General features: G+C 32.9%; 1 protein-coding gene across 1 annotated transcript; it reads right to left on the bottom strand.

Moving 5' to 3' along the window:
- Nucleotides 1-635: 635 nt before the first annotated feature.
- Nucleotides 636-1,319, bottom strand: LOC125190049 (proline-rich receptor-like protein kinase PERK9). Its single transcript, XM_048087246.1, has one exon. The coding sequence runs from the start codon at nucleotides 1,317-1,319 to the stop codon at nucleotides 636-638; it is 684 nt and encodes a 227-aa protein (XP_047943203.1).
- Between the last annotated feature and the right edge of the window lie 12,323 nt (nucleotides 1,320-13,642).

Below are 13,642 nucleotides of genomic sequence, written 5' to 3'. Positions count from 1 at the left end.
TTTCTTAAAACTAAATCCGCATTTTTTATTCACGGACGGTGGGTCTATATATATAACTATGATTCGTATTTCATTAATTTTTCCCATTCAATTTCTTTATATTTCTTAAACTCGTACCCAAGTTAAAATGGTACGCATAATTAAGGACGGAAATAGTATATACAATTTTCCAGAAAATTCAAATAAGTAGGGTAGTTCATTTATCAAACTACTACTTTTTATTTTTATCATCCCTATATATAATCAGTGTAGAAATATTAATAAAAACTACTATATATAATATTAATCGCGGTGCTTTCCAAAAACGTTCGATTCCCCCCTCTGAGGTGACATTCCAAATAGTAATTCAATTTTTCAGCTATGTACGAATTTATCTAAATAATACTATATAGTAGATGATGTTTTACTTTATAATGAAAATATTAACGTTCCCATCAAATAAAGATGAAAGATAATACTTAAAAAATAAAAGTACAACGACTTGAATAAATGAAAAATTGTATCCTAAAGAGTGAAAAAAATATAAAGATCTAATGAGATAAAGATTAAAAATATGTATTTTGCCTAAAATCAATATATAAATACGAGAACACAGGCCAATTTTATTTATAAAACAATTTTTTAAAACTCGTGCCCTATTGACTAATGCAGGCGTTGGGATCTTCTTCGCAGGAGTAGCCGTGATACGGATAGCGCTGCGACTGCGGCAGCGGCTGCGGCTGATACGAATACAGCCCATCATAATCATACGATGAATTCCGCGAATCATAATCATACGATGAATTCCGATGATCATAATCATACGATGTATAGCGATGATCATAATCATATGATGAATAGTCATATCCGGAATATTCCGATGGCCACGGTCTTACCGTTGGATTAGGCGCCCACGCAGATGGCGGTGATTCCGGTGCCGTTGTTTCTGTTGGTTCAGGCGGCGGCGTAGATGGTGGTGGCGGTGGTTCTGTTGGCTCAGGCGGCGGCGTTTCTGTTGGTTCAGGCGGCGATGATTCTGTTGGCTCAGGCGGCGGCGAAGATGGTGGCGGCGGTGGTTCTGTTGGCTCAGGCGGCGGTGTTTCTGTTGGCTCAGGCGGCGATGATTCTGTTGGCTCAGGCAGCGGCGTTTCTGTTGGCTCAGGCGGTGGCGGAGGTGTTTCTGTTGGCTCAGGCGGGGGCGGAGATGGTGGTGTTGATTCTGCCAGTGGCTCAGGCGGCGGTGTAGATGGTGGTATTGGGATTTCATTTTCCGGTGGCGGCGGCAGTTTCTTTTTGGGGTGGCGCTTGCTGCCGAAGAAACATGAAATTTTGAAGTACATTGTCATGTTTTTTTTTTTTTTTTGTTTTTTTTACATGTATGGCTAATGTGTGTATATATATTTGAGTATTAAATTTAATTCATATGATTGTATCTATACATATATAAAATGCGAGTTTTGAGCCATTTTGAATGATAATTTTGTGCAAAGGATGTAAATGCAATTAAGGAAAGCTAAGCTGTTATGGCTTTTGTAACTCCTACTAATTCATGCGATTATACATATATTTAGATAAGATTAGATTTAGTTTAATAGTATAACGGTTACAAATGTTATCATTGTGAATATTTATAAGTTTTAAGCATTAAGCTTCTCACGTCCAACAATCACTATGGATTTAAATTGACATTTATTCTCCAAGACGTTTTCAAATTGCCTTCATCATTGAACGTTTTTTTTTAAAATGCCATGATCATGGTTAATTAGCTAAATAAATGAGAACTTTTCGTTTCTGTTTCAGTGATGAATGGCGCCTCACATCCAATCACTGTATATATATACAGGACTATGATATACACATTACCCTAAAATTCATAGATATATTGAGCATGGAAACGAAATCCGACTCCAGCACATTGCCTGTTGCCTCTTCATCCTCCGCCACCATGGAACGACTGCATAGGAATTGACGGTGAATATCCTCCAAAGGTTTGCATACTGAAAAGCTATTGGAGAGTGCGCATAAAGTGTGTAGTACATGGTGGCGACTATGCAAGGATCCCACCAAGTAGCACGTCATTGTTATGGATATTTGACGTCCTGCTGCCACCAAGTGGGACGTCATTGTTATGGATATTTGACGTCCTGCTCTCCGCAATTTTTGGAATATTTGCCGTTGCGCTGCCCGCGAATATGACAACCTGTGTCAAAAATTTGAGAACATTGACTTTGTGCAGTAGATCGTAGCCAGAGAAAATATGTTGAGCTAAAGTTTGCCATTTTTGAAATGTATGGGTTGCTAAAATATGTAGCCGACTGGTAGAATTCTTCTATTTGCTCTGTTTGCTTATGCATTTTGTGTGTTTTGGTTTATTCTACTACCAAATCTGGATTAAACCTGCCTTTTGTTATTACTCTTTAGAATTTTGAAATGCTAAGAAACTTAGGAATTCAAATGCGTTCACTTTTAAGTTGGCGAATTGCACTGTTACATTGTTTTTTTATTTCAAATTGTTTATTTGGTAGTATATTTTTAGCTTAACTGTGTTCTCTGTTCTTTAGTTTTGGCCTTTAAATTCATAAAAAAATGTCAATCCACTTGCTTTTAGTGGTGGATCCATAACCGATTACTATAACTATAAAAATTAAATATAACTCTAATATTCTCACTAGCAAAGAGATCAAGAAACTTGGAGCATTCGTCCGGCAAAATAGTTAGGATTGATCTTATAGCTCAGGGAACAAGAGCATGAGTGGAGGAGAGACGAAAACACGAAGAATCTATTGTAAAAGATACGATGTGTTATTTTCTTTTTTTTTTTAACTTTTTGTAACATTGTTTTACTATTGAACTATTCTTAATTGTATGTTATTAATTTGTATTTACAGCTTTTGTAGTATTCCCTTAGATAGAAGTGAAGTCATTTTGTATGTTCTATAATAGTTGAGTCATTTTAATTTTTAGTATTTATCACGTTTTTCATTTCCTGCTTTATTATTACTTAACTCACTTCACAATGCCGAAAAAAAATGCCTCCACTACTATGGATGAGAGAGTATTAGATATCTAATACTCCATTATAATCAACATTTATAAGCTTATTTTAATCAACATGTGTTTGTGGTTGATCTTTTTGCAATAGAGATCGAAAGCATTCTTATTGACGGGTGTTTTGTGTTCAAATTTTAGTTTGAAAACTTATTTAATTGTATGAGTTTTCATTTGTATTGTGAATTGTTATTATATACAAGTTTAGAACTTCTAATCATATTGTTTCTCATTTTAAAAATACTGGACTCATGTTTCAAATTAGTATAAGTAGAACGTGAATTAAGTCGTGCATCGCACGGGGTGCGACACTAGTTATATTAATTCTCTACTAGTAATGTTATTATAAAAATACTATTATCTTCATTAGTAATTTGGCATACATATATACTATGGCATTAATTTCATATTAATAATTGTATGCGTAGTTTATACTCATCACTTACAGAGTTATAATCAAGCAATGATTGTTCTCATACAACCGTGCGTGCATATATGGTTAGCGTAATTATAAACGGGTAAATATAAATCTCTAATTTCAAGCTTTTTAGTTATTTATCAGATAATTACTCACTCCATTCACAAAATAATGTCCATATTTACTATTTGGATCCGTCCATAAAATAATATCCACACTTTCTTACTATTTATGAATTAATATATAAAAGTAGAATTTTTATTCTACTAATTTTTTCCACCCATATTTATTCACATTTATAAAATCCGCACCGAGTAAGTGAGATTTTAACTTGCGAAAACACAAATTTCAACGGCAGGGTTCTTGACCTGATTACAGTGTTAATAATTATGTAATTTGTTGGTTTATCAAGTTGATATGGTAACGACAGGGCGGAGCCAGAATTTATACCGACGGGGCAAAAAATTACTCCCTCAATTTCTTCATAGTTGAGTTATTTTACCATTTTGGGAAGTTTCTTCATAGTTGAGTAGTTTCCTTATATGATAACTTTTTCCTCTTTCTTACTTTACTCTCTCTTACTTTATTCTCTCTACTTTATTCACTTTATACTTTATTCTCTCTACCTTTTCCCCTCTCTTACTTTTTTATCTATTTATTTAACACGCCCAACATTCATTTCTAAAACTCCAAGCTAAAAAGTTCCGCCTCAACTAAGAAGAAACGGAGGGAGTACATGAGTAGATACGCCCCTGGGTAACGGTCCAGCATGTTAAAGTGAAATCCAAAAATGATTTATTAAGGAAATCTTCAACTACAACACGAACTCGACTTGCTGCATCAAATATGAACATGACTCGTATATGATAAGAACCCGTTTGATACATGATGTTGTTTGTGTTGACACGACACAATAGTGACACTAACTCGTCCTTTGACATGAAGTGGCTATGATGGGAAGGGAAGGTAAAGAATGGAGAGGTGGATTTGTAGATTGATGATGAAAGTAAAGAATGAAATGAAATAAAAATGAAACAGAAGAAAATAATAGTTCAAACGTATCATTATGATACTAACATGTTCATGCCAAAAATTTTGAGCCTAAACATAATTCGACTCTTAATAATAATAAAAAAATGTTATGACGCCACCAATCAAAGAATTCTTTATTAAAATATTATGATAATATTTCCGTTTGATTACATTTCTATATATATTATTTATCTTGTTTGTTTAGGCCTACATAATAATGCAGGCATTGGGATCATCTTCGCATGAGTGGCCGTCACGCGGATAGAAATAAGTAGGAGGCGGCGGCGGCGGCGGCGCATTCCAAAATGGTACAATCGTCCCCCTCTGAGGTGATAGCTGAAGATAAGAGAAATCTTCCCATGGCTCAGTTGGCGGCGTTGGTGTTTCCGCTGGCTCAGACGTCGGCTCAGGCGGCGGCGGCGGTGTTTCCAATGGCTCAGGCGGTGGCGTAGGTGTTTCAAGTGGATCAGGCAGTGGCGTAGGTGTTTCTATTGGCTCAGGCGGCGGCGTAGGTGGTGGTGGTGTTTCTAGTGGCTCAGGCGGCGGCGTAGGTGGTGGTGGAGGTGTTTCCGGTGGCTCAGGCGGCGGCGTAGGTGGTGGTGGTGGTGGTGGTGTTTCTAGTGGCTCAGGCGGCGGCGGAGGGGGTGGTGGCGGTGGTTGAGGCGGCTTGTTTTTGGAGTGGCGCTTGGTGCCGAACAAACATGATAGTATGAAGAACATTGTCGTGGTTCTTATGGGAAATTTGTGTGTATATATATTTATATATTTGAGATTTGAGTCTTCCATATAATTACTATGATTGTGTTATAGTAATTCTCTACTAATTGTTTGTGTTCTCGATAATATTATCTTCATATTAATAATATCTAATTACTAATTGTTGTACTATACATATTTATTATACTCATCACTTAACTATTAGACGATTGTTCCCATATTAATATTAATACACGCACACACGTATTGCGTGTATTAAACGGGTAAAAATAATTCTCTAATATCAAGGTTTTTAGTTATTTATCTTGGACAAGGATAATTATATATTAGTGGGGATGTACTAATATGCTAACTAATTTTAAAGTGCTAATGTACATCCAATCACGTGCTGCCACGTGGCACGAAAAATGCAATATTATATACAGAAAAATGCAATATGAATTTCGACAGATTGCATTTTTGTTATATGAAGATTGCATTTTTTATTGTTGAGTTTTGCATTTTCGATATTGACTGTTTAATTTGCATTTTATATCTATACGGATTGCATTCATATATGTGAAAATGCAAAACTTAACAATATAAAATGCAATTTTGTGAAAATGCAAAACTTAACAATTAAAAATGCAATTTTCCTATAACTAAAATGCAATCTGCGGAAATGCATGAACAACTTCACAAATGTGTATTGCATTTTTATATATACAATATTGCATTTTTCGTGCCACATGGCAGCACGTGGTTGGATGTATGTTAGCACTCTAATTAAGGATGCGCCCTAGTGCTCCCCTATATTAGTGTTAGTAAATGTGTACACATTTGAGGAAATGAAAAGAAATCTCGGAAATGTGTATATATGTATTTGAGGAAACAAAAAAATATATTGTGGGATGTAGAAGTGCTATTTTTTTTTTTTTTTTTTTGGTCTCTATTAGAGCTGGTAAATTTTGACACTATAAAAAAACTTGACATAAATATGCACAAAGTTATTTAGTTTGGATCAAGCACCACCCGAGTCAACCTTTCGATAAGCATAACTATGAAATTAGTTTTAGAATAGTTCCATAGTAGCACTGAACCATATTTTTAAAATTTAATTTTGATTTACTAATTTTTAAAATTTTGTTTTGATTTTGTTTATCGTATTTTGTTCTTTCGTTTGTTTATATATCTTTTGTCAAATTTTTTAAAATATATACCAATGTGTATAACTAACAAATTGCAAATCATTCATTAATACTATAATTTAGGATACAATCCCTGATTTTTAAAAATTATAAAAATGACTAAATTGTTCCAACTCAATATTTAATCAAATTATTCTCTATAAGACTAACATTCTCAAAATTTGAAAAAATATTAAAAAAATTAAATATCTCGAATAACAAGAAAATTGAACACGACACTGTATATAATTAACTAATTAGCAAATAAAATCCTTTCATATTGGCGCCAAATACTAGGTAGCATATCATATGAATTTAAGCATATGTATATAGGTTTTATAGGTTTGCGTTAAAATACAACCCCTCTTAAAATGACACTGTAACACCACTTATACAGCAATATTATAAACACTACACAGCAATTAATATTACAAACGCTACACAGTATAGATTGTTGTATAGTGCGTCAGATATTGCTAAACAAGAAATATTGCAGGATAAAGACCAGCAAATTGCTGATCGTCTTTTTCAGTTTTTTTTTTTCCCATGTGACAGCTTATTATTCATCCACGTGTACAAATGATTGGCTATGAATGGTGGTAAGATGTTATTTTAAGGGGTGGTGGCACCCTAACGTGCCCCTATGTATATAACATAATAAAAACATATTTCCCGATTCCAAAAATCAAAATCAAACACACGAATTTCACAAAATATAGGGAAAAAAAACACAATATATATTCCACCGAATTAAAAGTGCAGAAAATGAAACCCTAACTACATGACAAAGCATTGAGCGTTGGGATCTTCGTCCATGGTGTAGCCGCCTTCCGGCATGAAAGTCCTAGGCGGCGGCGGCGGCGGTGGCGGAGCGTTCATTCCCGGGGTCCAGCTCGCATATTGTGGCGGATAGTACGAATTGTTCGAATACCCGAAGTTCTCCTCTGGCGGCGGTGGGGAAGCTTCCGCCGGTGGTTGAGGCGGCGGCGGGGGAGCTTCGGCTGGTGGTTGAGGTGGCGGCCAGGGAGCTTCGGCTGGTGGTTGAGACGTCGAAGCCTCGGGTTTCGAGCCTTTCTTGCTTTTCTTTTTGCTTCCAAATAAACCCATTTTTGTGGCTTGGTATATTTGATTGTTAGTTCTTGCTTGTATTTATATAGAGGGTTTTGTATAAGGGATCAATTGAATCGAAAATGTGATTTTAATCGAATTCGGGGTGTGAATTTGTTGTATGATAAATTTAGTTATGAGAATAAAATGTCACTATTTTGATGATTAATTTGGTAAGAATTATTTGGTTCTTGATATAGTATGTCGATGAGAAGGTTGATTGTTGAAATGATAGTGTTTGATAAAAAAAGTATAGAGTGAAAGGAAAATAGGAAATGTGTATATATATACTTGAGAAAAAAAAATATATAAAGGGTTATGGAATGTAGAATGCTCCATTTGTTTGCGAGCAGAGAGTTTTTTTTTTAGTTCTTTCTGTTAATTTTGAGGACAAGAGGTACAATGGTACATCAATATGTCCTTTTCACTATAATAGTTCTACTTTGATGAAAAAATGCAAGTTCTAAAAAATATGAGTACATTAAAAAGGGATCCAAAAGAACCTTTCAAAATATAGCAAAAAATTAATTTGATTATTCTAATTAAATTTTGGATACTGTCAAATTTTTTTAGAGAATTTTAAATTTACCATACTAAATTTTTCTACTCATTTATGTAATATTTATTTAAATTTTGGATATGCTATTAAAATATGCATATCATTGGAATTATTCCGAAATTTATTAGATTTGATAGTAAATAATTTTATACTTCAATTGTTTTTTACACACAACTCTATATACATAATACCCTCAATTTAAAACCTTCTATAATTAGACCATCTCCAACCATACCAAAAGTAGGTTTGGTGTGGAAAACTTATCCAACTATATATCAAACTCAAACTCATTTTTCGATTTTTCTATTGAACAATACCAAATATGATGTTTACTGCAAAAATTTTGTGAGACAAAAACTCAAAAATGGTGTAAAATTTGAATTTTGTGTAAATGATTGGAGTAAAACTATTTTTTAATGTGACGTATACTAAAAAATGGGTTTAAGTTTGGTGTAAGTGATTTGAGATGGCCTTTAGGTCATCTCCAATTGTACACCAAAACTCATTTTGGATGTAAATATCTTCTCCAACTATGCACCAAACTCAAACCCATTTATAATGTTTTCTTCTGAAACAACACCAAAATTAGTGTACAACACCAATTTTGGGTCTCTATTGCAAAAATCTTGAAATATTGCAATGTAGTCCTTTATTTTATAATAATTGATGTGCATATGCATGATTATAATATGAAAAAGACGTTTCTTTATTACGATGTGCAACAAGTACTTGATAAATTCTTCACTGAAATATTTCTTTGGGTAGGTAGTAATGAATGCTTCCATAATAGTATATGTTTAATTTTCTGAGTTTTTAATTTTAGCTATTTTATATATTTATTGTCATATCTTTAAATGTGTTTCAATTTATATTTGAATTTTATTATAGTATATTTAGTGTACTTTAATTTTCAAAGTAGTGTAATTTTTTTGAATGTAAAGTATATTTAATAGATAAATATATTAATAATAAAATTTTATATGAATATTTAATTTATATAAAATATTTGATAAAGTGTTGTGGTTAATATGTAATTCAAATAAGTATGTACCTATAATTAAAAAAGTATAAAAAGTAAGTGAATAGAGAATATTCTTTTTGGTATGAGTTTGAAGCAAAATTACATTTTAGTGTGACGTATACTCAAAAATAGGTTTGAGTTTGGCGTAAATGGTTGGAGATGAACTTAGTTATATAACTCTATTTCTAAGTTCCCATTTAGACATTTTATATTAGGAAATATATCATCGATTTAATAAATTGAATTATTTATTTTCTTTATAAATTTCTCATAATGACAAGAAGATATTCACATTTAATTGGTATAATAATTTTATAAATGTTCAAAATAGATTAATGATGCGAATCAAATTTCCTAGCCTTCTCCTCGTTCATTTTATGTGGTGTTATGTATGTTTAGACTTAAAAGGTGTTAATGTGTTGAAAATGTTGTAGCAAAAGAAACATAAAATCCACTTAATTAAAAAGTGCAGAAACCCTAATTAAAAGGTTTTATCTCTACTCTTCCAATTTCCAAACCCTAACTAATTGTAGTCACCAAATATCATGATTGTATCCTCCTTCATTGTAAGAGCGGTAGCCGTAGTAATCCGGCGGCGGATTGACTTGGTAGGGCGGTTGTTGGTAGAAATTGTTCCAATCATATCCTCCTCCATAGTTGAAGTTCGCCTCCGGCTCTACCCGCGAAGCTTCGGCTGGTGGTTGAGGTGGAGCCAGGGGAGCTTTGGCTGGTGGTTGAGGTGGAGCCGGGGGAGCTTCGGCTGGTGGTTGAGGTGGCGGCGGGGGAGCTTCGGCTCGTGGTTGAGGCGTCGAAGCCTCGGATTTTGAGCCTTTCTTGCTTTTCTTTTTGCCGAATAAACCCATTTTTGTGGCTTGGTATATTTGATTGTTGGTTCTTGCATGTGTTTATATAGAGGGTTTTGTATAGGGAATCGAATTATATGAAATGTGATTTTGTAATCGAATTTTTAGTTATGAGAATATAATGAATGTAACTTTTTTTTATGATTGTGGTGACAATTGTTTGGTTCTCTTGATTTAGCCCCATTTTTATGATTGCGGTAACAATTTTTCGTGCTAAATTTATCCACTCATTTAAGCAATATTTATTTTAAATTTTTGATATGTTATCAAAATATGCACAGCATTGGATTCATCCCAAAATTTAGTAGATTTGTTAGTAAATTTTTTTATATTTCAATTTTTTTACACATACCGTCAACTAAAAATTGAAAACATTCTGTAAATGTTGCCCCTTCGACTTTTAATACTGATAAGAAGATTTGATGAATTGTACTCCTATTTATTTTCTTTTTAAATTTTTAATACTGATAAGAAGATTTTCACAATTTACTAGTGTTAATAAGTTTATAAATGTTAAAAATAGATTAATGATGCAATCAAATATGTGGTGTTAGGTATATTTGGGCGAATTGGAAAAAAATATCAAAAAAATTAAAAAATTAAAAGTCTACTGAATAACTCTACATAAATGCTAGGCGTTTGTATTTAAGAATGTGTAAATTTTAACCCGCAAACTATTGAAGAAATAATCTAGTAATACTATCACGAAAAAAAAAACATTCGGAATTAAATCAAAATTAAACATGTTAATTACTGCAGCCAAAAACAAAATCAATGCAGGAAAGAAACATAAACTCTACCTAATTAAACATGTTAAACATTGTTCGTTTGGTATTCTCCTTCTCGATGGCGGCGGTATGGCTCCGGCATCGTGGAAGGGGGATAGTCGTAGTGTGGCACCAGCTGTATCTCCGGCTCCAGCGTGGGGGGATCGTGGGAGGTCGAAGCCTCGTGTCTAGAGCGGCGCTCTTTTTTTTGGCGGAAAAGAATCATTTTTTTTTTGGTTTATGTTTTTGGAGTTTTGGTGGTTTGTCTTTAATTTATAGAGAGGGTTTTGTGTGTTGATATAGAAATGTGGATCTTGGGTTTGTTTTGATCGGATTTTGGGGGTGATTTTTTGTATAATGAGTTTAGTTATGTATGAGGGTAAAAATGTGACGATATTGGTGATTATGGTGGGAAAATTTTGGTTCTTGATTTAGTTATGTTGATGAGAAGAAAATATATTAGTATTGATTTTTGAAGAAAACGACTTAATAGTAGATTATTACCTTAATAAGACATAATTTAATGTAGTATATTGTTGAAATCAATATTTTATTAAAACAAAAATATTTAAATATATGGGAGATCATATCAGTTCGAAAAAATTTATAAGGAAGTTTGAATTGTGACTTTTAATTAGGGGTAGAAGTTTAGTTTGGTCATATTTATAATTTGAAAATGTAGGAGAATTCTAATAATCTAATATATGGGCGAGCATCAACAATTTTAGAAAGTGTATGTACGTCTTAAAAATAAGTAAATGTACAAAAGTAGTTAACGAAGTTCTTAACCTAATTCTAATATTGAAGGGTTGTGTAATTAAATTAGTTGATTTATTAACTTGTAACTATTTTTAAGTAATGATATAATTCGATCTTTAGTTATATTGATACTTTAATTAATTGGTTTATTGAAAGAAGGAAGGTATAGATTTCATGGGCCTAGTGCAAGTAATTAAGTAATCCAGATATCTTTAATTACTACGCGATATGAATATATAATATTTTGAGAGAATTCGGAATAAGGGGTTATATTCGCTGACCTTTTGAAATTGAGGATTAAATTCGTCGACTTTTCGGAATATAGGAACGAGACATGCATATTTTTCAAAATAAGGGATTTTGAGTTTTTTTTCTTTTTCCACTTCTTTTTTCTTATTATTTCACTCATAATATTTATTAATTGACCAAACCACCCTCAAATTTGATCCCCAATCCTGAAAAAAAATCGTGAAATTCTGCAAGCCAGTTCTGCCGCTTCCAAATTCCAATCTCCTCCTCCCCCTTCCCCTTCGCCTCCACCCTACTCCGTATTGTTGAAAAAATCATCTCCTGTATCAATCCTTTGCTATACGAAAAGTATACTCCTCTTCAATTCACACTTCTCTTGCAGTCTTACACCAAATTTGTATATTGTTGTATTTTTTCTCTGTATAGCTCTTGAACCCAAGAAGTTTTGCTTTCTTCAATTGTCTTTAGTAGCCGTATTTTTCGCTGCACATCGCGACAAGAATTTGCTTGATCGACACTTCCAAGAAGGTAGTAAAACCAGAATTTGCTAATTGATTTGAAAAAAGTCTAATTTTTTAAAATGTCAGCAAACTAATAAATTGCAGCCATAGCTAGATTCTGAAAACGAAGCCTAAAAAATCTATACAAGCAATTTGAAGAAGAAAACATTCTGAAAACTACACTTAAAAAATCTATAAGCAATTTGAAGAAGAAAACGCTACGAACGCTACAAAATTGAGGAAGTAAAAAAGCAAAAGTTATATCTGAATCAATACCTCAAAAAAGATACAGTAACTGTGAATTGTCAAATCCATTTTTGCAAGACTCAAACTTTTTGAGACTAAAACAGAAGAATAACTGGGAAATGAGTAAGGAGGAGAGACGGTGAAGGGGAGGGCCGAGGAGGAGGGTGGAGGAGGCAGAAATTTAATCCCATCGCGCGATTGTTTTTTTTTTTTTTTTATCAAATTTGAGGGGTGGTTTGGTCAATTAATAAATATTATGAGTGAAATAATAAGAAAAAAGAAGTGAAAAAAGAAAATAAAAGCAAAATCCCTTCTTTCGAAAAATATGCATGTCTCGATCCTATATTTCAAAAGGTCGACGAATTTAATCCTCAATTTCGAAAGGTCGGCGAATATAACCCCTTATTCCGAATTCTCTCCATTTTGCTATAAGATAAATAGTCTGATTGAAGAATGGACTAAACCAGAAATTCTTAAGAGAATGAACGGGCTAGGGTGACCCAATAAAAAGTTAAAAACTAATAACTCAACAAATTTAATGTAGATCCTAATTTCAAATAGAAGTTTTAAATGGATGAGGAATTGCCTACTAAAAATCACCTAATTTGCTAATTAATTAACCAATAGAATCAACCAATATTCTACAAATCTGTTAGTTATAGTTATAGGGACCAATTGAATCACGCAATACTAACACGAAAAAAAAAAAAGTAAAGGCCAAATGTGGTCCCTAACATATGGCCGTTTTATCAATTTGGTCCTTAACATTATCTTTTTTATTATTTGGTCCCTCACAAATAAACTCGGACCCGAATCGGTCCTCACTTAACAGAACCGTCAAAAAATAGACGATGACCGCAATTTGACTATATTAAATTACTAAGAGTAATTAATTATACCTAATTATAATTCTTAATTCCTATTAAATTACAAATTATTCATTTCATTTTGCAACTGATACTATCTTTTTTTCAATTTTGCTAATAGGAAAAGAATTATAATTAAGTATAATTAATTATTATTAGTAATTTAATATAGTCAAATTGCGGTCATCGTTTATTTTTTTACGATTCTGTTAAGTGAGGACCGATTCGGGTCCGAGTTTATTTGTGAGGGACCTAATAATAAAAAAGATAATATTAAGGACCAAATTGATAAAACGGTCATATGTTAGACACCTTATTTGACCTTTATTAAAAAAAACATGCGTT

This window comes from Salvia hispanica, chromosome 5, assembly GCF_023119035.1.
Source record: "Salvia hispanica cultivar TCC Black 2014 chromosome 5, UniMelb_Shisp_WGS_1.0, whole genome shotgun sequence".
NCBI lineage: Eukaryota > Viridiplantae > Streptophyta > Magnoliopsida > Lamiales > Lamiaceae > Salvia > Salvia hispanica.
The sequence above is the reverse complement of the archived record's forward strand: the minus strand, read 5'-3'. Positions and strand labels throughout refer to the sequence as shown.